Here is a 23,476-nt window from a genome sequence, read left to right as displayed (position 1 = left end):
TACCTGTGGGTGACTCTACACTGAATTACAAGCCAAATGGTTTCCTGTACACCAGGAAACCATTTACTACGCTGGGTGGCAACCATATAACCAAATTTTGGCGCCAGGTGGCTTAGTGGTTAATTACGGCGCTCCAATCGGATTGAGCCGGTGAAAGTTTATATCCAAGGGGTGGTTGGGGTTTATTGCTCATGTAATGCCATTCAGGGATGAGTGAGGCTGGTCACTCGTATCTTAAATATCAAGACCAACTTGCATAGCCCTGGGCTCCTACGCTCCTCATGGGGCAATGAAGGATTGGATGATGGATGGATTATTATTATTATCAATTATTCTTTTTTCTTCTCTCTAGGTAAGGAAATGTCCATAGTAGCACATTTTTAAATACCTCCCTCCCTCCCTCTCTCTCTCTCTCTCTCTCTCTTTAGGTGTAAGTCATCCTGATTCTATTAAGGAGGTGCTGCTTGGCTGTGATGGGCTGGTAGGTGTTGGAGCCGTCAAGGGGGCGAACCAGGGTCTCTGCGTTCGGGACCACGAAGAAAGCAATCGACTGGCGGGGGGACTGACGCCTCACCTCCTCCTCCGGGATTATCACGCGGTGTTCCTGGGAACATCATAGTCATTATTATTATTATTATTATTATTATTATTATTATTAGTGTGTGTGTGTGTGTGTGTGTGTGTGTGTGTATAGAATAAAGTGTGAAAAATGAGAGTGAGAGTGTGCGATAAAGTGTGTGAAAAATGGTGTGAGAATGTGAGTGTGAGACGCACAGCGAATGTAGAGTGAGTGTGAGGAGAGAGTTTGTGATATATGTGAGAGCGAGAAATAGTGTATGTGTGTGTGTGTGTGTGAAAACATGTGTGGAAAATGTGGATGTATGAGAAATTTTAAAATGATTGAAAATAAAGGGGGTGGGGTTGAGAGAAAGCAGGAAAAGTGAGCGTGTGAGAGAGGAATGTGTGAGAATGGATCGAGTACCGTATGTAAAAAAAAAATGTTTGATAGAAAAAGTAAAGAAAGTGGGTGAATGAAGGAAGGAAAAAGTGTGTGGAGTGAGTGTGAGAAAGAATCCAGCGTGTGTGACGGATGACGAATATATGCAACAGGGTCATGATGGTGATGATGATGATAATGATGATGATATACAAGACAGCGACGATTAATAAGCATGTGCAATTAGTAAAGTAAGTTCCCTTAATATTCGACCACTTCTACTCATGTCCTCAGCTGCCTAATATTCCTAAGCTGAGAGAGACTTCGTATGGTTTCTCTGCACAAAGATGATTCCTTTTTCGATAATGCGTCACAGAAGGAGTGACGAACATACCTTAGTTGTGAAGTAGATGTAGTGAAATTATAGTCGACCTTTTGTCGCCATATTTATTTATTTTTTCTGGTGGTGAGTAAATAAATAAATAAAGGAATGAAATAAATAATGCCCAAGGTAAGCCAGTCCTCCAGAATCATGTCTAACGTGGCACCTGTAAAATGCAGTAGGGAATACAATAACCCAGTCAATTTATCTTCGAGCTAACTAACATAAATATAATGTATACATGAAGAGATTAACAGAACCCTGCACCGTTGATCGTGTTTCCCGACTGCCCAGAAGTGAGGCAAATATAAAAATATATAAATCAGTGTGTCTCGGAACCAGATAACTTTGTTCCACTCGGGTTCCTATGACTGACTCTTAGTTGAATACAATCGTCTGGCGTTCGCTGGAATAAAGAAAGAGAGAGAGAGAGAGAGAGAGAGAGAGAGAGAGAGAGAGAGAGAGAGAGAGAGAGAGAGAGAGAGAGAGAGAGAGAGAGGTGGGGAGGGGGTTATTCAAAACCATCATTTCATAATAACAACAGAAAAACTATTAAAACTTCCAGCTTACCGTGGCTACATATTTTCCACTTGTCCAGAACTGAAGAAGGTCCCCAGCGTTGAGTACGATGGTCCCCGGGATGGGTGTGGCGTCCACCCATCGCCCTTCCACGTCACGCACCTAAATACATTATCCATCTAAAATTATCGCCCACCTTTACAAGGTGGAGCGATAATGTTTTTGCCCGCCTCTGTGTGTGTGTGTGTGTGTGTGTGTGTGTGTGTGTGTGTGTGTGTGTGTGTGTTCACATTATATATCATGAACGGCTTGACCTATCAACATGAAACCTTCAGGGTATCAAGATATGGCCAAAATCTTGGGCGAGTCCGAAAATGGGCACTCTGGGTCAATGTCAAGGTCAGCAAAATGGCTGCCAAAGATCAGCTTGTTTTTAACGCCCTCCTTTAGCACCCTTATATCTCATGAACGGCTTGAGCTATCAACATGTATCTTTCAGGGCATAAAGATATAGCCAAAATCTTGGACTTGGCCAACAGCATAATCAGGAAGGCGATTAGCATTCGGGTCCCGAATGCTTTTCTTTCATTATATTTATCTACTGTAATTTGTAAATGGACCAGAGATAATTATGCTTAAATAAAGGAAAAAAATAAATAGAACTGTAGTTTGTATTTTTGGTGATATGTGACTTCCATGTCCCCTCTCTGACAACAGCTCATTCCTGATCTTGCTTTACGTAGCTCTGAGTCTCCTACTAGTTCATTCTTTTTTTCCCTCTCTTTTCTTTTTCTTTCCCATTTCTCCCACGTTTCTTTTTTCTCTTCATTCTCTTCCTCCATGCCCTTCAACCTTCCACCCTCCCCTTCCTTCCTTACCCTCCTAACCTACCTATGCAGTGGGAACTAGAAATTCCACATTAAATAGTCAATAACGTCGTCAGATCTGACCTAACAAAACCGAACTTGACTTATTCAGTGCAACTAAACAATTTCCACCCGAAATTATTCATAATCTAATCCGACTTAACCGACGTTAATTCTCCCTGAACCGACTAACAAAATCATTTGTAAATCATGTCAAAGATAACCTAACCGACCTTGAAATATTTTTCATTAATATAAAGCTTAAAATAGTATGTCTCATGTAACCTAAACTAAGCTACATTAAAACAACCTAACTTCATCTACTAAAACTTTACCTAACCGAAGCTAATCTAACAGCATCTGCAATGATTTTATCCAATTCAACCTTATTTAATCCCACTAAATCAAACCAAACTTAACAGAGCATAACATGACATCATCTGACCAAACCCAAACAAACCTGGCGTCTTCCTATGTCGTCCTTGTGGTGGTGACATAATCCATCTTACTATGATTTATCCTCGCCTAATTTAATTTATCCTAACCTCCCATGAACTCATCTCATCTAACCTAATCCAGTCATACATGGAGTCTTCCTAAGCGTTGCAAATGATCCTAATCTTACCTAATCCACAATCCTAAGCTAATATATCCTAATCTATCAGGACCTCACCTCATCTAACCTAACCCAAGCAAACATGGAGTCTTCCTAGGTGTTGCAGTCCATCTTAATCTCACTTAACGCTACTTATCCTAAGTTAAAATACTCTTATCCTGACCTCCCATGACCTCATCTCAGCTAACCTAATCTAAGCTGACCTGGAGTCCTCCCATATCGTCCTGAAAGAGCAGTGTGATGGTGCCGTAGTCGGTGTGAGCACCACATCGGATGGTGTTGGGCGGGACGGTGGCGGGCACAGTGGGGTAATAGGCCATCCGCAGCAGCGCAAGCGATTCACCACCGCTCTTGAAGAGCTCCTCCTGGGTTGAGGTGAAGAAGTATCGTTCCAGGTCTGAGAATGTAGTATGACTGGGGCTGTGTTTTAGATGGCATAGGAGGCTTCGTAGCACCTCTTCCTCAGAGATTTATTCTGCATATTACATCTAAGTATTCTTTAGTATGTTACTGATGCACAGCATGTCCGTACTAAATATGGATGAATAACATAGAACATCAAGGCGTAAAGGGCATAACAAATAGCTAAGAAGAAGGAGCCACGAAGAGTAAGATGCATCTTGGAATACGACTCTTAATCGGACCTAGGTAAAGTTTTTGACATAAATGCTGATCGACCCCATAATTATACATAACGAGAAAGCTGCAATGACTTTTGAATCCTAAAGATGAGAAATCAACAAAGTTTTTCAGAATATTAAGCAAGAATTTCATAGGTTTTGGACTAAAATGTGGTGACATATTACGGGAAATGTTTTTGCGGGAAATCTAATATGTTCCCTGAGTGACCTGAAGAATTTTAATAACTAGCGAAATACAGGTAATTTTAAGAGAACAAATGAGTTTTTTGGATGGCCTAATCCTTACCTCCGCCAGTTCATTAGAGGAGGTTATGTACTCATCCGTGTCTATCTGTCTGTCTGTTGGTCTGGTTGTGGACAAGAGAATTCAAAAAGTTGTTATCGGATTTAAGTGAAGTTTGGTGGATAGGTGGACAGTGGGTCATGGAAGAGATTACAATATTAGATTTTGAGATGGATCCGGATCCGTGCGTAGGAACAAATTATTATTATTATCATTATTATTATTATTATTTAGCGTCGACGTAGGTCTGCGCTTCCTCAGATCCTGTAACGGGGCAAAGGATCATCGCAGAATTAAAGAATTAACTGACTGACGCTGTGACACCAAAGAAGTATAGGTCTGGTAGGAAAAAAGACTTATCACAATAAATTTTAAAGCTTATTGATGTTGGCGAAGGTATGCACTCTCTGGGTGCTTTCCAGTTCGCTATGTATTCGCCAAAACTTGGAAAGGCAGTCTCCTCTGACAGTATATTAGATTGTTATTTCTGAATAATGTTCCACTTAATGTTAACACTCCTCCTTTCACGAGGAATGAATCTCGGGTCTGCTGTAGTACTACTATTGAGTTACTGGTGGTAATGTTATTTCGAAGTTTTTAGTCCTAATGAATTCCCTCGAAGAACTGGCGCTCTGAGGAAACAAAAAAAAAATCGACCACTATCATCATCATTATTATTTTATTAATGACTTCCTACGAGGGGTATATATTTTACCCCACGTTGGTTTGCTTGTTTGTCTGTCTGTCTGTCTGTATGTCTGTCTGTCTGTATGTATGTCTGTCTTTTATCAGGATTACTAAAAAAGTTATGAACGGATTTCCATTAAATTTTTTGGAGGGGTAGAGTATGGCTCAATGGACAGTCGATTAGATTTTGGTTGTGATCCGGAATCATTCTTTTGTTTGTTCACAAAATATCTCCAAAAATTCTCAATGAATTTCAGTGAAATATTGTGGAAGGGTGGGCCATGACATGAGCCAAAAAAGAATTTACTAAATTTTGGGGCAGATCTGGATCCGGATCCGGATCGTACAGAATAGTATCTCCAAAAGTTATCAAATGAATTTCAATGAAATTCTGTAGAAGGGTGGGTCATACGCCAAGAAAGAATTCTTTATATTTAAAGGAGGATCCGGATCCGGATCCTATCGCACAGTATCTCCAAAAGTTATCAATGAATTTCAATGAAATTTTGTGGAAGGGTGGACTGTGGGCTAAGAAAGGATCGATTAAATTTAGGGGCAGATCCGGATCCGACATTGCCGGAGGTATGCGCCCTCTGAGTGCTGCTCTAGTTATTATTAACATTATTGTTGTTGTTGTTATTATTACTATTATTATTATTATTATTATTATTATTATTATTATTATTATTATTATTATTACTATTATTATTATTATGATGATGATTATTATTGCTATTATTATTATTATTATTATCATTATGACATCAATTCTACCCAGTCCTACATTAATGAATTAATACAAGCCGATAATGAATTGTTCATACCCAGTGAACAATTCACTAAATGATTTGACTCCCCAAAATGGTTTGATAGCAATTGTGCTAGAGCAACGACCCAAAAATCCTTAACATATGACTTTTACGTAAAATAAAAAACATCTGAATCGCTCAGTCAATTTAAAATTGCTAGAAACCATGCAAAAGCAATAATAACCCTCACTAAATCAAACTTTCTTCACAACCAAGCATCCAAACAATTAAATAATTCTAATAACAATGGAATATTCTGGTCAACTCTCAGTTCTTTCAATAATAACTTTAACAAGTCATCACCCATTCCTCTACTCAAATCTTCAGGTGGTAAGGCTATTAATGACCCTCGTGGTACAGCGAACATCCTTGCCAGTACATTTGCCAGAAATTCTACCTTAGAGGAAGTCAGTCAGAACGTGCCTTTACTAGAACTTGACTTTTTCGAAATTGCTCCACTTAAGATACAGACTCGATACTTTTTATCCATGCTAGATAATTTACCAACCAACAAAGCTCCAGGTCCAGATGGAATTTTTCCAATTGTTTTGAAAAAGTGTTCCCCAGAATCAGCTTCTGTTCTAGCTAAATTGTTCATACTATGCATATGTACTTCTTCATTCCCTAACTCTTGGAAAGAAGCAATATCTTCCCAGTTCCGAAGAATGGAAGTTCCTCTGACCCCCTCTGATTACAGACCAATAGCTATCACATCTTTTCTTGGTAAAGTATTTGAGACTGTATTTGATATGCACATTGTTTAACATCTTGAATCCAACAACTTAATTAGTGACATATATTATGGTTTTTGATGCGAATGACCCAGGGCTGATATTCTCAGTCTCTTGACTCACACCATCCATCAGTCAATTTACCAACATTTAGAAACTCATGCAGTATTCTTGGTATTTTTAAAGCTTTTGACAAAGTGTGGCACCGTTCCTTGCTATCCAGACTCTCTTGTTAGGGACTATTATTTTTTGTTCCTCTAATTTCCTCATACATCAGTGACAGAAAGATAAGAGTAAAAGTCGATGATTCCGATTTCCACTCGATTAACGCCGGTGTGCCACAAGGATCAGTTCTGGCTCCAACCCTATTCCTAATTCAAATTAATGATCTCTTATCTGTCACTCATAATCACATTCATTCATATGCAGATGCCACCAAGGATAGCAGGCTGGTCATCTAACCAAATATACAGCCTCTGACCCCTACACCTCGAAGCAGACAAAAAAAAAAAAAAACTGACTGTTACTTTTCTTTTTCTTCTGGTTCTGCTGCTGCTTCTAGTTTACTTTTATGTTCCATTCCCCTAACTTTTTTTTAAATTATCTTCTCCTGCTGAGGGTTCATCAAAAGCCTTCTAGGCTATAAATCAGGCAACATCTCTACTGAGTCGTTTTTCTTCTGCAAATTCAGTGTTCTTCACAACAGACCACTTCCATAACCCAGACAATTACGAATCCTCGAATTATTAACATGGCTTTTTATTATGCGTATTAAGAAATGGAACAGGGAACGTATATTCAAGACAAATAATATTACCAGTCAACAGAAGGACTCATGGTCGTATGCTGAAACAAAATGTGGAGTACATTAGTCGCATGCGACAGCGACACAGTCTGGTATGCTTGAACAAACTGTGGATTCCACATTTGTGGTGTGCTACATATCAGCTATATCTGAATGCCAAAATTACTGCGAAAAATGTGAAGCAGATGAAGGTTCTTCAAAATCGTTCTCAGATACAGGTAATACTCGTATAATGAAATAATACAAAACCACTCTTTTCACACCATCACATTTACTAATCTTTTCTATGCCACAATTCAGGCGCCTGGTACAAGAAGGGCTTAACCACCACATCGGCCATTTTCTGTTCTTCACAGCAAACCCTTCCTTCACCCTCTCTTCACCATGTGGTACCCTTTTCCAAAGATAAAGCAACCTTCTTATGGGCGGAAATAAGGTCGGGAGTCACGTGGCCCCAGTGTGTCGTGACCAAGGCTGGCTTTGGTGGCAGTGGGTTCAAGAATACCAAAATGTTTATCATTGTCAGCGATTATAAGATGGACATCAAGGTGTAGCTAGGTTATGGCCTGACTCTATATGATCCAGTGCCCATTTGGTTGCAGGAGGACCAGGAGGAGGAGTATATCCCCTTGGTCTTCTCTTTACCTAATACGAGTGCCCCAGTTGAGTCAGGCTTACACAAGTGAAGCTTAAAGATTTGAGGGATCTCTGTAAATACGCGTCATATCAATTCCAGGGCTTCTTTGAGGATGTCTACAGCAGTCAGAGAGAAGAGGAGAGAAGGAGGGATGTTGGCTGGGGGAGAGAAAATCTGACTTGGACAAAAACTTCCTCATGTATTAACTCCCCACCTCACTCTCCATCACTCTACTCAAGCATTACTGACCTTGAGGGATTAGTAGTTGTCCACATTTTAAATATCTTCATTCATATCCAGACCTTCATCTGATTATGGATTTCACTTTCCAGTTCTACATCAAAACCATTGGTAAAATTCAGACTTATAAAATTCATTAAAATATATAAATAACTCAAAGCACGAGCAGATTTTTAAAGGTTTTTATATTCTTACTAATGATGTTTAAGGACACACAGTTCTACGTGTCAGTAACATTTTCATGAGGGTTTGGTAGGTAGGTTTGTTGAATAATTGCCTATAAAATATTACAAAAACAATATTTTGGTGTAAGATTCATGTAATTGAAAAACACTCCACTAGTCGATTCAACTGATCTAATACATCATTAATATAGATACTTTATCTGCTGAACCTTAACTCGGCAAAACGGATTTGGTGGTTACGCCCTTCTAGTAACGGGCGCCTCAAGTGTGACTAAGCATACGATCAAACTGCAGAATACACTCGTGGAGCGTGTCGATCGCACAGGTCTAGAATGACACTCTTTTTTATGTAAGCATGCGACCAGAAGTCTCAAATGCGTCTGAGTCGGTGAAGTGAAGCAGAGGATTTCTAAGGCTGGATCAATGGATGAAAGGATGTACGAGCTATTTAATGGACTTTCTCTTGACAGTACTCCTACTTTATGTTTTTTTCCTCATGTCAAGGAGACTTTTCATAATAAAATGGTAAGATAAAGCATTACGTAATAAAAATAAATGTTAAGGAAGAAATAATAGGCTGGTATGGAAGAAGTGTTTAGAGCTTTTTAATATGATGAGAAGAAGATGCTGGGGAGTCACCTAACCTCATACGAGATTTTCCTGCGACCTCCAGTCTTACCAATAGCGATGGCTATGGCGGTGAGGAGGTTGGATACCAGGGCCCAGCAGGAGGCGCGGAAGGTCTCCAATGCCATCCTCATCTCCGGCACCTCCTCGTCAGGCAACGGGTAGCTCATGTCCTTCACGTTAAATGCCTCACGCAGCTCCAGGAACTTGGCCGAGGCGTCCAGCCTGCCGGGGAGGAAAGGAACGAATCAACTTATGGCGTCCTCTGGTTCACACCTGACGTGGTGAGAGCAACTGTGTGTGTGTGTGTGTGTGTGTGTGTGTGTGTGTGTGTGTGTGTGTGTGTGTGTTTCTTCGTAGTAATTGCAACTCCACGCTCATCTGAGTGTGAACTCAATAGACTGCAGGCTGAAGTTTCCCTCCCCCCGCAATACTCCATCCTCCTTTTAGCAAGACAGGAAGGGAACTAAGGGACGTTTGCATAACTGAACAGCGTTACCAGCTGGTCATATCTGTGCTATCACGTGAAGGCGTCCCTCTCCAACACTATTACTATGCTAAACAAACCACAACAGCTGCCCTGCAAAGGCCAGACAAGGGCATGCGGCTCTGCTATAGTTCATTCACTTTAACACTGCGGAGATTTTAGCCTTCTTGCAACCTATGTCCCGCAGCTCAGTAGCAGAATAAGACAATGCTATGGTCCTGCTCCTTTCCTGGACACATTTTTGTGACTACCATCATATTCTAATGTAAACTATTGTTACAACTAAGCATTCAAGATGGACATATGGCAGTTGTACGCCAAATTAGAATAAAAATGGTATAGTGGAGACAATTTCTGATCCTCACACCACAAAAGGCGTCCCCCAAACAGATCAAAATCGTCTGTCAGTAACGAGAATGAAATCAGAAGGCGGCTTGGTAATGAAATGGGATATCATTTTTTTTTTTTTTTTAACTCCTTCATTACAAGACACCAAACACCGTGTATAGCCAGCAGGATTGTTGGCAAGATTAACGCCTTGGATTGGTGTCACCTCCCCATTTTGACCTATTCTTGTTGTCACCATGAAGCTTTACTCAAGAGGAAAAAAAAATCTAGTACTAATGGGGTTTGTGAGGGCTAGATCTACCAAGCCCCAGTTTGGAAAAGGAAAAAAAAAAAGTCTCGAAAGCTGAATAAAATCGTCTGAAGATAGCAAGAATAAAATGAGAAAATAAGTAGGAGAGTAGAAATGGTTAGACTAGATCAACTCTCTCTCTCTCTCTCTCTCTCTCTCTCTCTCTCTCTCTCTCTCTCTCTCTCTCTCTCAGACGTACTTCTCCCTATCCACAGCTATATATCCATGCCTCTGTGACGGTCCCTTCTCATACTTCAGCTTCGTCTCCTTCCCGAGGCTGAAGAACTTGCTGGCACTCGATAACACCGCCTCTACCTGTCAAGGCAGACGTCATCGTTAGAACACGGATCATAGAACACAGAACATATATCACGGTTAAACCACACTTAGAACATAGAAGATAGAACATAGAACTCAGGCCATAGAACACAGAGTATAGAATAGCTAGAACACAGAACGTAGAACACAATTATAACATGCATGACAGTAAGAACATAGAACAGAGATTTACAGTTAAAAAAATTAGAACTAGAACTCAGTTACAGCATAGAACATAGATCATGGTTGGAACACTCTACACGGTTAGAACACAGAACACAGATGGAACACAATTAGAACACAGAAAACAGAACACAGAACATAGGTCCTGAGTTATAATTAGTGGCTGATAATACTAAATGGTTTGCTAGGAAAACAACTCTTTTTCCACTCCCTGCTTAGCTCTCGTGGTGAGCGGACCTCTTGCCAGTCTCTCTCGAGTATTGGACTCTGCCTCAGTTACTGAGAAGCATTTTTCGGGAGTTTTTCCTGTTTTTAACCATTGCAGGACTTAGCCTAATTTACTTAGGCGATTTTTCTCTTTTTTTCTCTGTTTCTGGGTGGACTCTGTCTCTGACAGATAGCCTTGCGAGCTTGTGTGTGTGAGTGTGTGGGTGTTTTGTGAGTGTGTTTGCGAGTGTGTGGGTGTTTTTTTTTTTTTTTTTTTTTTTTTTTTTTTCCGGCTGCCGTTAGAGTCTCTCTGCGTGGTACGAAGCCGAACCCTGGAGGGCTGTCGTTAGGGCAGTTCCATGAGGGGGGGCCATTAGGGCCTGGTTATAGGAAGCGCAGAGAGCGTCTCTGATAGATTAGGGAAGACCCGTAAGGGGCAGTGGCGGGGCCTCCCACGTCGCCCTTTAGAGGGCGGGGAGCATAGGTAGCCCGTCACTGTAGGGAACTGCCGGCTTTTCTTTTTTTTTTTTTTTTTTTTTTTTTTTTTTTTTTTTCAGAGTGAGTGTTGGTGTATCTGTTTGGGTGTCTGTGTGAGTGGCGTCTTTGCGTGTCTGTGTGACTGTCCCTCAGGGACATGAGACGCACCCAGATCCCTAGGCCTACGGGGCCACCGCGCCCATCCCAGTCCCAGCAGAGGACGACTCGCCCTGCTGCTACACCAGGCGCGAAGCGAGAGCGGCGTCTCTCAGATGCGAGCTCTCACTCGTCAACGTCTGGTGACGTCTCCGCCTCCACTTCTTGTCGCCCTAAAGGGCAGGCTCCCCGCGCGAGGGCTGTCGCCTCAGCCTCCCCCCTTCCCACTTTGGCACGTGCAGCTAAGGTTGCACGTGTCCATGAGGCTATGGAGGAAGCTGCTTCGGCTCCGCTTCCCGTCCCTACCAACGCGCCCTCTGCTAACGCCCCTACTGCTGCCTGCCCACGCCGCCAGGCCCTTACCACTGCCATGCCATCTCCACACAGTGGAGCCCGTGCTGCACAGGCACCCGGTGCCGACCATTCTCCCTCTGGAGCTGCCCCTGCTACTACTACCGAGGACGCTGACGGCTTTATAACTGTGGCGCGCAAACCACGGCGAGCGCCGCAGGGAAACACCGCTCCTCCAGCATCAAGGACTTTGGCGCCACGGCAGCCTTCCTCTACTCGTCGCCCCTCAGTGTCAGTCGTGCCTCCTCCACCTCCTCGCTCGTCCTTTCCAGCCTTCCGCGTTCCCCTCCAGGCGGGGTTCAGCACGAGCTACGATGCAGTAGCCGCCTTAGAGCAACACCTGCCGGGCCTAGTGGCTATGAATCGTTACGGCCGCGACGACAGCTGCGTGCTGATCCCTACCGAGGAGGAGTCTTATCTGCGCCTGAAGGCAGTGGCGGAGGAGGAGGCCCCATTTGTCAAGCTCGTGGAGCTCACGCAGGGCGCCCAGACTACAAGGGCGACGGTCATGGGCTATCCTCGGCGCATGCCGGTGGACATCCTTCTGAGGCATGCGCTAGTAGAGGCAGCAGAACGCTGTCAAAACCAGCGCACCAGGGAGGAAACGCTGCAGGTCTGTGTGACTCTGCGAGGGCCTCTCGTGCCATCCCTCGACCTGGGCAATTGGGGAGTTTTCCATCTCCGCCCCTTCACGCCAGAACCGCTGCGCTGTTACCGGTGCCAACGCTACGGGCACCACCGTGCCAACTGCAACCGCCCCGTCATCTGCGGCATGTGCAGTGGCGCCCACGATACGGACGAGTGCCTGCAGCGGTTCAAGGCAAAGCAACCAATTGCGGCCAAGTGCCCCAATTGCTCAGGACGACACCACGCCTGGCACCGCAGCTGCCCCGCGAGGGTTCAAAGAGTGAACCAGGGTCGAGAGAGGCAGGTTGCTTTTGTGAAGGACAATCAGGCCACCAGCGCCACTCCAGCTCCCCCTGGCACCTTCCTCTGGGGACAACAGCGCCGCCCTCCCAGTCACCGTCCACCACCTCTCAGCGACCAGGAGTTCCCTCCATTGCCCTCGGCTCTTACTGTAGTCCAGACCACAGCAGAGGTTCACCGCCAACAGCCGCCTGTCTCGCCACCACTTCCCACGGTAGCGCCAAGTCAGCCCCTGACGCTTCCGCCACCAGTACCTGGCTCCACACCCAGCCCACCTACTGCTGCTGCTCCACCAGTCCTTGCGTTCACGGCGGAGGATCTGCGGGACCTGGGTTCCCAAATTGCAGTGGCCGTTGCCCAAGCAGTGTCCCTCAAACTGGGGATCACCCTCAAGGCGGCCTCAATCGCCTCCGCAGCCGATCGCATCATCGATCGCGCAATTGCCAGGAAGCAGCATGGTCCCGACACCCATCCTGCCCCTCGACGTCCGGCTCGCTCAACAGGGGGACCACGGACTCCCCCCCGCAAGCCGGCTCGCTCTTTCAAGCGAGCCAAGCCCAGGAAGGCCGCTGCTCTGTCTTCCACCCCTCAGCAGAGTCGGCCTCGCCCCCTTCCAGAGCAACAACCAATGCACGTCGTGGCACCCTCGACAGCCATGGCCTCACCTCCGTTGCTGGAGGACGTCCGTCTCTGTCTGTCTCCGGACGGCGGGACGGCTCCCCCCTTCGACTCCTTCAGTGGAACTGCCTAGGAGCACGGAGCAAGCTCCCGCTCTTGCAGGAGGCGGCTGCGAGGGACCGCCCCCATATCATATTACTGCAGGAGACCCTGCTCCCAGACAGTTCCACATTTCGTCTCACGGGTTACACCACCCATCTCCTCCCGTACGTTCGTGGCGTCACACGGGGATGTGCCGTTCTGGTTCAGGACCACATTGAGTGCACAGACTGTGAACCTCCTCCTTTCTGTGGACCTGATGTGGAGGTTCTGGGCGTGGTTCTCCACCTGGCTACGTCGTCCCTGACGGTATACAACGTGTACCGAAGTCACAGGGGCTCCCTGGAGATGGGAGATTTGTTCTCCCAGGCTGCCAGGGGCACTGTGTATGTCGGGGGCGACTTTAACGCCCACCACGCCTTGCTTTCATCGCCTCTCCCGTCCAATGATGCAGGGCGGCACATCTCTTTGGTACTGGAGGAGATGGATGGTGTATCTCTCTTAAATGATACAAAGGTCGCTACTCATGTGGCTGGGGGCCGTCTCGACCTATCCTTTGTGTCGTCCCCTCTGGCTGGATCTGCGACATGGTCACTTCACCCCCACCTCACTAGTGATCATTTCGCAGTTGAAATTACACTACCAATGCCTCCACTCCCACCTCCCCCTCTCCCTCCACCGAGGTGGGATCTCCGCAGGGCTGACTGGCCGGCTTTTGGCCGTGTGTTAGCTGCGGCCTTTGAGGCATCTCCTCCTGCCCCGGACCTCGAGAGTCGAGCAGATCAGGTAGCCCGTGCTTTTTCCCATGCTGCCTCTCTCACTATTCCTCTGCAGCGACGATCCACGCGGTGCTATCGGGACGGCTGGATTTACTGCGACAGGGTCAGGGAGCTGAATCACAGGCTCAATGCAGCACGCAGGCAGTACCGGCGGCGCCGTACATCCCCTCACCGTCGGTGCTTGGCTGCTGTCACACGCCATGTGACGTTGGAGAAGCGTCGCCTTAAGGAGGAGGCGTGGATTAGATGGTGTCGAACCTTGGATTCTCACTCCACTCTCCGTGAGATGTGGAGGAGGATCCGGTCCATCTCTGATCCACGTCCACCTCGACCACCGTCACACCCTGACCCTGCTGCTGAAGCCAGCCGTCTTGCTCAGCATTTCGCGGATCGTTCTGCTTCCCACAATCTTCCGCAACCCGTCCGAGCCCTACAGGAGCAGTTGTCGGCTTCTCGTGTCGCTGCTGTACAGGCTGCTTGTGCCAGACCTGACCCCGCTGATCCTCCCATCACCAGCAGGGAGCTTCATAAGGCGCTGCGACATAGAACCGACACTGCACCTGGCCTGGATGGGCTCGTCTACTCGCTCTTGTCTCATGCTGGAGATTGTGGTAGTGAGAGACTGCTTGGTCTGTTCAATCTCTCGTGGTCTGAGGGCCGTTTGCCGAGGTCGTGGAAGACAGCTATCATCCACCCGATTCCAAAGCCTCGCGATCCCGACGCCATGCGCCCTATCTCGCTCCTTAGCTGTGTGGCTAAGACAGCAGAAAGGGTTGTGCGTGCCCGCCTTGCCTGGCGTCTGGGACCATTGCACCCGAGGACTTTTGCATACCATCCTGGCAGGAGTGCTTCTCACTGCCTTGCTTCCTTCCTCGGGAGCTTCGAGGTGGACGGGGGATGGCAGTCTTCCTCGACCTCGAAAAAGCCTTTGAGCTGGCAAGCCCTCTAGCCATCCAGGCAGCCCTTGCGGCCCGGGGAGTTGGGGGTAGACTTCTCTCATGGGTGGGGGATTTCTTTTTGCACAGGTCGGCAGGGGTCAGGTTTCAAGGGGAGCTCTCACCGTTTTACCACCATCTTAACAGCACGCCCCAAGGGAGTGTTCTCAGCCCCTTGCTTTTCAATGTCCTTGTTGAAGGGCTATTAACGGTGGATTATGGTCCCGGCGTGACTCTGCTGGTGTATGCTGACGATTTGGCACTGGTCTTTTCGAGGGGGGACTGTTTCACCCAGGCACCCGCTGCTCTTTCTCGGCTACACACCAAGTGTAATGAACTCGGGCTGAAGGTCAACCTCGGGAAGACCAAGTGCCTACCTTTCGGTCTCCACCCTCCAGACCGTCCTCTCTTGCTTGATGGCTGCAGCATTGAGCTGGTCAAGCTCCACCGCTACCTGGGCGTCTATTTTGATGCTGGCCTCACTTTCGCCAAGCACGTCAGGTACCTGCGGGAGCGGGCTGCCACCCGAACTTCTGCTCTGCGTTATCTGTCTCGTCGCAGTCTAGGGGCATCCTATAACGTGTTACGCACCTTTTTTGTCCACGCTATCCGCTCTCTTGTGGACTATAGTGCCATATGTCTCACCAGCCTTGCCCCACATGTCTCTCAGTCCTTGGAGGTCCTTCAAAATGAGGCACTCCGCACCATGCTACATGCGCCACGCTGGACAAGGTTGGTTAACCTACGTCTGGAGAGTGGTTTTCCTTCACTGGCTCATAGAATTGCATTGCGTGCAACAGCTGAAACACTCCGGCTTGTGCATCGCCATCCACACCTGCCGGTCTTGGCTTTACTGCGGCGTTTAGCAGGCCGACCCCCTGACCCGCTTACTCGCCGTGACTGGGCTCGTGCCACTACGGCCCTACTACAGGATTTGGGCGTGGCTTCGGAGGTGTGCAGTGATCCTGAGGTAGACTGTCCAGGTTACTTGCCCCTCCCCCCTGGTCGCCCCCCCCTTTCACTGTTGTCTATCCCTCAGTGCCCAAGCCTCGCCACTCCATTCCGGCAGTTCTTCGGCAGGTCAGTCTTTGTAGTATCTCTACTGTCAACTCAACAGCTTCGGCAGTCTATTATACGGACGGCTCAGTCTCCTCCGATGGCTCAGCGGAGGCGGCTTTTGCTTTGACTTTTCCTTTTGGACCATACACTGAATCCTGGCGCATCTCCACGGGGGTCTCAGCCTTCCAGGCGGAGCTGGTGGCTCTTCTCGGTGCCTTGCGTCATGCTTACCGGCATCAGCATCAGCGAGTCGTTCTGCACACTGACTCACTCTCTGCCCTTCAGTGTCTGGAGTCTCTCACGCTTACATCTCACCGTTTCCTACTAACGGCTATATATACTGTTGCGTCTTTCATTCAGCAGCGTGGTGGCTCAGTGATTTTTCACTGGGTCCCTGGACATGTTGGCGTTTGGGGGAATGAACTGGCAGATACAACTGCACGTGCGGCTAGCACCCTCCCTGCTGTCACATTTCCGCTTCGCCCCTGTGCCACCCGTGTCCTCTCAGAGGTGTATGCCACTATCTACAGGCGTACCAGGGATGAGCATGAACTCTGTATTGCCGAGGGATCACGCTCGGCTGCCTGGTATGCGGCGGCCACATCTTATTCACCTCTTCCGATACCAACTGGATTACCCAACTTTATTCTAGTTAGGATTAGGCGTCTCCGCTTAGGTTTCCTGTGCTACCGCCAGGTTGCCGGCTTGGAGCCTGACCCATGCCCCCATTGCTATGCATGGTCCGCCGATCCTTTATCCCATTACTTACTAGACTGTCCGGCCACAGCGCTGCTTCTTGCAGGTCCTGGCGGAGGCTTCTCTCGTACTGGGGATGATGTCTTTGATGCAGCTAGGGTTGTTGGCAATGCATCTTTTCAGAGAATTTTGCGCACTGTGCGGGACTACCCTCCTCCTCGGTAATTTTCTCAGGCATTGATCCTGCTTTTTTTTTTTTTTTTTTTTTTTTTTTTAAGGCTTTTCTCTGACGGGCTCTTAGTTTGCCCGTGCCCCACCAAGTGTGGGTAAATATCAAACAACAACAACAACAACAACTCTTTTCATCGACTTACAAATACACATTTGAATGATGCTTGGGTTTCTAACGAAACTGGAACTAATTAAAAGGTCTTTATTTGAGTATGGTATCCATATTCGTAGAACGAAATGTCCCTTTAAAATGAATTTTGTGGGCCTAGATGTTAATTGTATAAGAAACTATCACGTGTCATTTCTTTTTTACTTTATCTCGGAATTAGAATTCAGATAATGACGATAATAATAGTGGTAAACTATGTGGCTGGTTATCTAAAGACAAATGAGGCAGTAAAAGAGCATTGTGATATGGATGTGGAATCTTCTGATATATGATTTGGCCATGTGGAGAGGATGAAGAATGAGAGACTGACTGGTAAAGTCTACGTGAGTGAAGTGGAGGGGGAGAGGGAAGGGGAGACCAAAGGTGAAATGGATGGATGGAGTGGTGAGAGCTATGCGAGAGGGGGGTGTAAACTGGAGGGAAGGCATCCCAACGGCAGAGGACAGGACGACGTGGAGGTGATTTGTTTGTGGCCGTCCCTTACTGGATTACGGCGTCTGGCAATACATGGATAAATTGACTGACTGACTGATTGATTGACTGTACATGCATAGTAAGTTTTAGGCCAGTCAAAGAAATAAAGTCGTAAGGATATGGCAATAAGCATTGACAAAAAGAACACCAAGAAGAAACCAAGGAGAAAAAAAAAACTCTCTTTGGAAATGCAAAATATTAATAGATCATGAATTTTTTTTAGGTCAAAAGGGTTATTCATATTTCATTCTTGCCGCCTCAAAAAAAAAAAAAAAAAAAAAAAAAAAAAAAAAAATTGTTATTCGGCTCGGGACTAACTTTTCGAACTGTTACGAGTAGAGCTGCATGTAGGCTTCTTTAATTCCTTCACCATCACCTAAGCTGAATATAATCACTCGGTAGCAGGACGAATAAACTGCAAATAATGTCCTCAGACTGAAGGGGACTAGGTCACCAATAAGAAACTGAACAGAGAGGCTGCTAGAGAGAGAGCAGCGAGGAGAGCAGCTGTTAGGTGACATGTTGGAACTTTTATAAAAACGAAAGAACGATGTAATACAATATATATCACGAAAGAAGAGGTACTACAACACTCCGAAGACACCCAAAGCCAACAGTGGAGAAAATCGATGACCCCTTGTAAACTGGGGATCAAAATACTTAATAACTAAGTGCGCCATGGTGTGAGCGATGTCCCTGGATTTTGACTGTCACTGATGGAACACATGTAATTGTTTGATGTGATCAGTCTGCATCCCAAAATACAACGTGGAGTCAGCAACGATATAAAGATCACACGTGTACTACCGCCACCGCATGCTTCAAAAATTATCGCCAAAACCTGGATTTCGGTCCACACCTTGACGCTCTCATTTTTAAGAACATAGTGCTCAGGCCTACTCCCGAGAAGGCAGGACTGGAAACAGCCGCCCCTCCTACTGGTGAACTGGAAGTCTTTCCTGAAAGAGAGGATGATGATGGTGATGATGATGTTGAAAACAGTTACAGCCAATAAGTCAGAGTGGAGAAAGCTTTGCCACCCACCAACCCACCTGTTGGCTGGGAATGCCGTGGTTCTTGAGGTACACAAAGCCCACACCGGTCAGGGCCGCTCCCAGCTCCTTTGCCACCCGCTGGAGATCATCCTCGCTCGGGCCCCCAGCAACACCCAAGCCTGCAGAAGAAGAAAGATTAGACTTTTGCGTATCGACTGCGCAGGGTTCATCTAGATGATCATTTTTTGCATAACTCTCCGTCTTCCCCCTACAACACTAGCGGCAACAGTCGAAGTTACATCCAGGTCCCCAGTTGTACATCTGGGTAAACAGGGACAAAGGGAAAATAAAATACGTCCAGCAGCTTGACTGATGCGAGATTCTAACTCAAGTCCTTAAAGTAGCAAGTTGGATATCCTATCCAGTGAACAGTCCCCCTCCCCCCACTCTCCCTTGCTCCTGAAGGAAGGTTTCTGCCGAGAATGTGGTAAAAACTTTATTCGAAACACAGGACAAAGAATTTGAAGTCAGTACCTACTTTAGGTACTAACTCATCTTTTGGAAGTCTCTCTCTCTCTCTCTCTCTCTCTCTCTCTCTCTCTCTCTCTCTCTCTCTCTCTCTCTCTCTCTCTCTCTCTCTCTCTCTCTCTCTCTCTCTCTGTAATATCCTTCATCTTCTTTCTTTCTTTTATGTGAAATGTAGGTGGTCCGGAATGTGTGTGTGTGTGTGTGTGTGTGTGTGTGTGTGTGTGTGTGTGTGTGTGTGTGTGTGTGTTTCCAAATTAAACTAACCTCGTCTAACCTGACCAAACAAACTATAATGCATACAGATCGCACAGTGCAGCAACAATGAAGCCTGACATCCGCAAGTAAAACACCTCGACCTCATCATAATATATTTTAACGAGGGTCGATGAGGTTAGTTCAGTTTCTAAATACACGTTTTCAGTCACTTACAACATAAACTCAAACTGTATAAGAAACAAAATTGTGAAAGAAAAGGAGCCACTAACCTTGTTTTAAAATATTACAAGCTTAATTCCCTTGTTAAACCTGTCATCATTGGAACTGCTCAGTATTGTATTCCAGTTTACCCAGACGATTTTACATTTTTGGGAGAGACATAAGAGCCTGAGTGTTAATGCAGTCACCAATAAACCTCTAGTGGTCTGTTCGCCATTGAGGTCGAAGCCCCTGATCGTTTAGGCACACACATATGTATATTATAATTATTTTTCATTTATTTTTTAATATATTATAATATACTGGTATATTTTTTCCATTTTCATATAACCCATAAAAATACCTAATTAAATAAAAACAAAAACTATAACTAATAAACCTAACAGTCAAATCTCTAACCTACACTAAATTCTAAAGATACAAATAGGTAAACTACACTAATGGGAGAAATACCTGTACCTAGAGAACACCATCGACTGCAGATAATTAGGTCTGTTCGGACGCAAGAATATTCTTTAAAATCATTGCAATAATTCCACTTAAGCAGTAAAGGTTTAATTCTCAAAGTAATTCGCCTAAGAAGAGGTGTTAAGAATCCTTCCTAGCCTGGTACAATAAGGTTTTTATATCACCCTCTTTCTTAGTTATCTATCAGTTATTTAACTCTAAGCTATCTATCTCACCCATCACATTATTTGACCCAAAACTACCTCACCCATTGCAGCTTCTTTAACACTTGTATGTCTATTATATCTTTTTAGTAACGACATAGACTGAACAGATAACGTATAAGGGTATATTAACGTGTCAAATTAAAAAAATGGACTAGTAAGGATGAGTTGCCAAAGAGCCTATTATGCTTACGGTATTAAATTAACACACAATGACAGGAGTAAATGAACTGATCACGTGACCGCAACACGCACACACACACACATACACACACACACACACACACACACACACACACACACACACACACACACACACACACACACACACACACACACACACACACACACAGCAGCGGGGACATGACGGCCAATAGTTTAATTCCTACACTCCAAAGACCTAATTTTACAGCACAGTCACCAACAAAAGTAGTGTCGCTTGTTCTGCTCCTCTTTTCATGAACTTAGAAAATCAGGCTCGTAAAACCGCAGCGACCTACACTGATGACATTGATCCATAGATAAATAAAGTCATAAGTATTCACCCAGTTCCAGAGAAATGAAGTTCCTCTGATCCCTCTGATTACAGACCAATAGCTATCACATCTTCTCTTGATAAAGTTTTTGAGAATGTAATTAATAAGCACATGGTTAAACAATGAGAATGAAGTCGCGAAAAACTATGGAAGCGAAGCACCTCATGTCCGGGGATCGTTAGTGAGAGACAGGTGCACAGAGCCGCTCCACTTAGAAGTGATCCCACATCTAGAAAAGCTATTGTCCGACCATCGTTTGAGGGCAGGGCCGCCGACAGCCATCACCAGACCCTTGGCAAGATTATCGACAGTGGGCCCCCCTTCCCCTGAAAATTGTGCTGAATATACGAGTACTGTACTTTATGTCTATCTCATGGTTAAAGTGCTCCCTTACCAGTGTGTAATGGCACATTGATGTCCTGCCCAAAGAATTCTGCTGTGCCATAGCACCTTCTCCTAACTCTCTACAAAACAGCGATAATAACTACAAGGAAATTATAGTACATGTAGGCTATATTATGTAAAGAAAAATAAGAAATGCTATTGTGTAATGGAAAGAAACAAATGAATACATTAAAGTTTCCTATGATTTCATGTATTCATGCAGTACATTATATATGCAAATTGCACTCCATTCACGTAATACATGATACATGTTATATTTTCTTTCCACTTAACACCATCTTGGAGGTCTCGGGCCACCCCTTCGGGCCGGGCCCCGGGGATTGTGCCCATCTACCTCTTCCCCTTCTCTTCGTCCGGATTTGAACGGCGGGGCTTAACTGATCGTATCTTGACTTGCTGATTAAGACTTCTTGAACGCTTTAATTGTTTTTCGTTTTTTAAAGTTATTTTTCGTCTTTTACTCCGGGTATGTATGTATGTATGTAATAGGATAGATAGGGAGGTATGTACTGTAAGTAGCCAGGTAGATAGGTGAAAATCAGAATCGATCATGTGGATGATGTGGAAAATCGTTGCTACCAATATAAAGCCGTGAGCCACTTCTGCAACGGGCTGCAGCATGCACTGAGCAAGGAAGCCGGAGTTGTGAACATTTGCTGTAAATATCAATGACGTACCAGTGTCTAGCATATTGTATAATATTGTTATTAAATCTCATTGTAAAAGATGGGCGTCTCATTTACAGTCCCCTGACTCCAACACATCCAGAGCCGATCTGTGGAGTGCTGTAACTCCCAAACTATTGAGATTTCGCAAAATGGTCATTTAGGAATTTGCATTCAGTATCGTCTCCGGAACATCCCCCCTGATTTTTGCTACATATTTACTGAACACCCTGTATACTAATGACTGTGATTCTACATGTCTATAATTATTACATGACATTTTAATGCCTATATGTATGTATGTGTATATGTATTTACGTATGTCTTAATCTACCTCTCTTCACAGACATTTTTACTCATTCTTAATGTTTCATTCTTTTTCTTTTATATCAGAGTTTCGTCTCACGCAATGGTTCCCATCCTATAGTTCAACAATTTTTGGTTCAAAGATCCCCAATTTCAGGACTTTGTGTTGGTCAGTATCATGCAAACGAAGGAGCAATGAATATATTTGGTAAGCATGAGATGTTATGATTGTACGTTGATGATTCATGTATGACGGAGGGAGAGGATATTAATTAAATTCATAAAATTGTTTACAACTTTTCAGCCTGTCCATATAACAGAACATGGCTTTGGCACATAGTATACTGAACACTGTGCTGCTATGACAAGGGTGAATGCAATAATTATATAAATGTGAAGAAAAACTACATTTCAAAATCAAGAGATGAAGCCGTCATTGGTCGGATCCGATAGCATAATTTTTTTACGGGCTTCTGTCCCAAACAACGTCTAACTTCCAAACAGTGTTTAGTAAATTACAGTAAGTGATAAGTAACCCATAACACCTAACTTAGAATCAGTGTTCAGTTACTCACCTAACTGGCCGAGGTCGACGATTGGGATGGTGGGGATGTCTGGCTTCTTGCTGGACATGACTGGGGCCGCACTGAGGTTAGAGAGAAAGAAAACGATAGATCGACACAAGAAGAAAGGCAAGGAGAGGTAGAAGACTTAGTTACAGGGTATGTCAAACTTCGAGATAAATATATGGTTTTATACGGTGATGGTGGTATTTGTGGCGATAGTGGTAGTTGTGGGGATGCTTGTGGTGTAGTGATGGTTTTGGTTGGGTGCAGTTGAGGTTGTGGTGATAATTAATGGTTGTGGTGGTAGTGGTGGTTGTGGCAGTTATAGCAGTAGTGATAGTTGTGATAACGGAGGTGATGATAAAAGTGGTGGTTGCAGTAAAGGGAATAGTTGTGGTAATGGTGATGTTTGTGGTGGAAATGGTGGTTGTGGTCATAGCGGTAATTGTGGTAGTAATGGTAAAAGTGACTTGACGGTGGTTGTGGTAATTGTAACTGTTGTGGTGGTAATGGTAGTTGTAGTAAAAGTTGTCGTGGTTGTGGTAGGTGTAGAAACAGAGATCGTTATGGTGGCAATGGTGGCGTGGTAGGTGTGGTAATA

The 23,476-nt window shown here is 45.1% G+C and overlaps 1 protein-coding gene across 1 annotated transcript; it reads right to left on the bottom strand.

Annotated features, from left to right (window-relative positions):
- Positions 1-424: 424 nt before the first annotated feature.
- LOC145391453 (uncharacterized) lies at positions 425-22,942 on the bottom strand. Its single transcript, XM_080266066.1, has 7 exons — positions 22,885-22,942; positions 18,821-18,942; positions 10,289-10,404; positions 9,018-9,190; positions 3,524-3,717; positions 1,890-2,000; positions 425-604 (listed from the first exon to the last, which is right to left on the bottom strand). Exons 1-7 carry the CDS (start codon positions 22,940-22,942, stop codon positions 425-427), a joined length of 954 nt encoding a protein of 317 aa, XP_080122192.1.
- Between the last annotated feature and the right edge of the window lie 534 nt (positions 22,943-23,476).

Source organism: Coenobita brevimanus, chromosome 18 (assembly GCF_032717465.1).
Source record: "Coenobita brevimanus isolate Jiangsu-jjx chromosome 18, ASM3271746v2, whole genome shotgun sequence".
Taxonomy (NCBI): Eukaryota; Metazoa; Arthropoda; class Malacostraca; order Decapoda; family Coenobitidae; genus Coenobita; species Coenobita brevimanus.
Note: the sequence above shows the minus strand (reverse complement) of the source record. Positions and strands in the feature narration are given on the sequence as shown.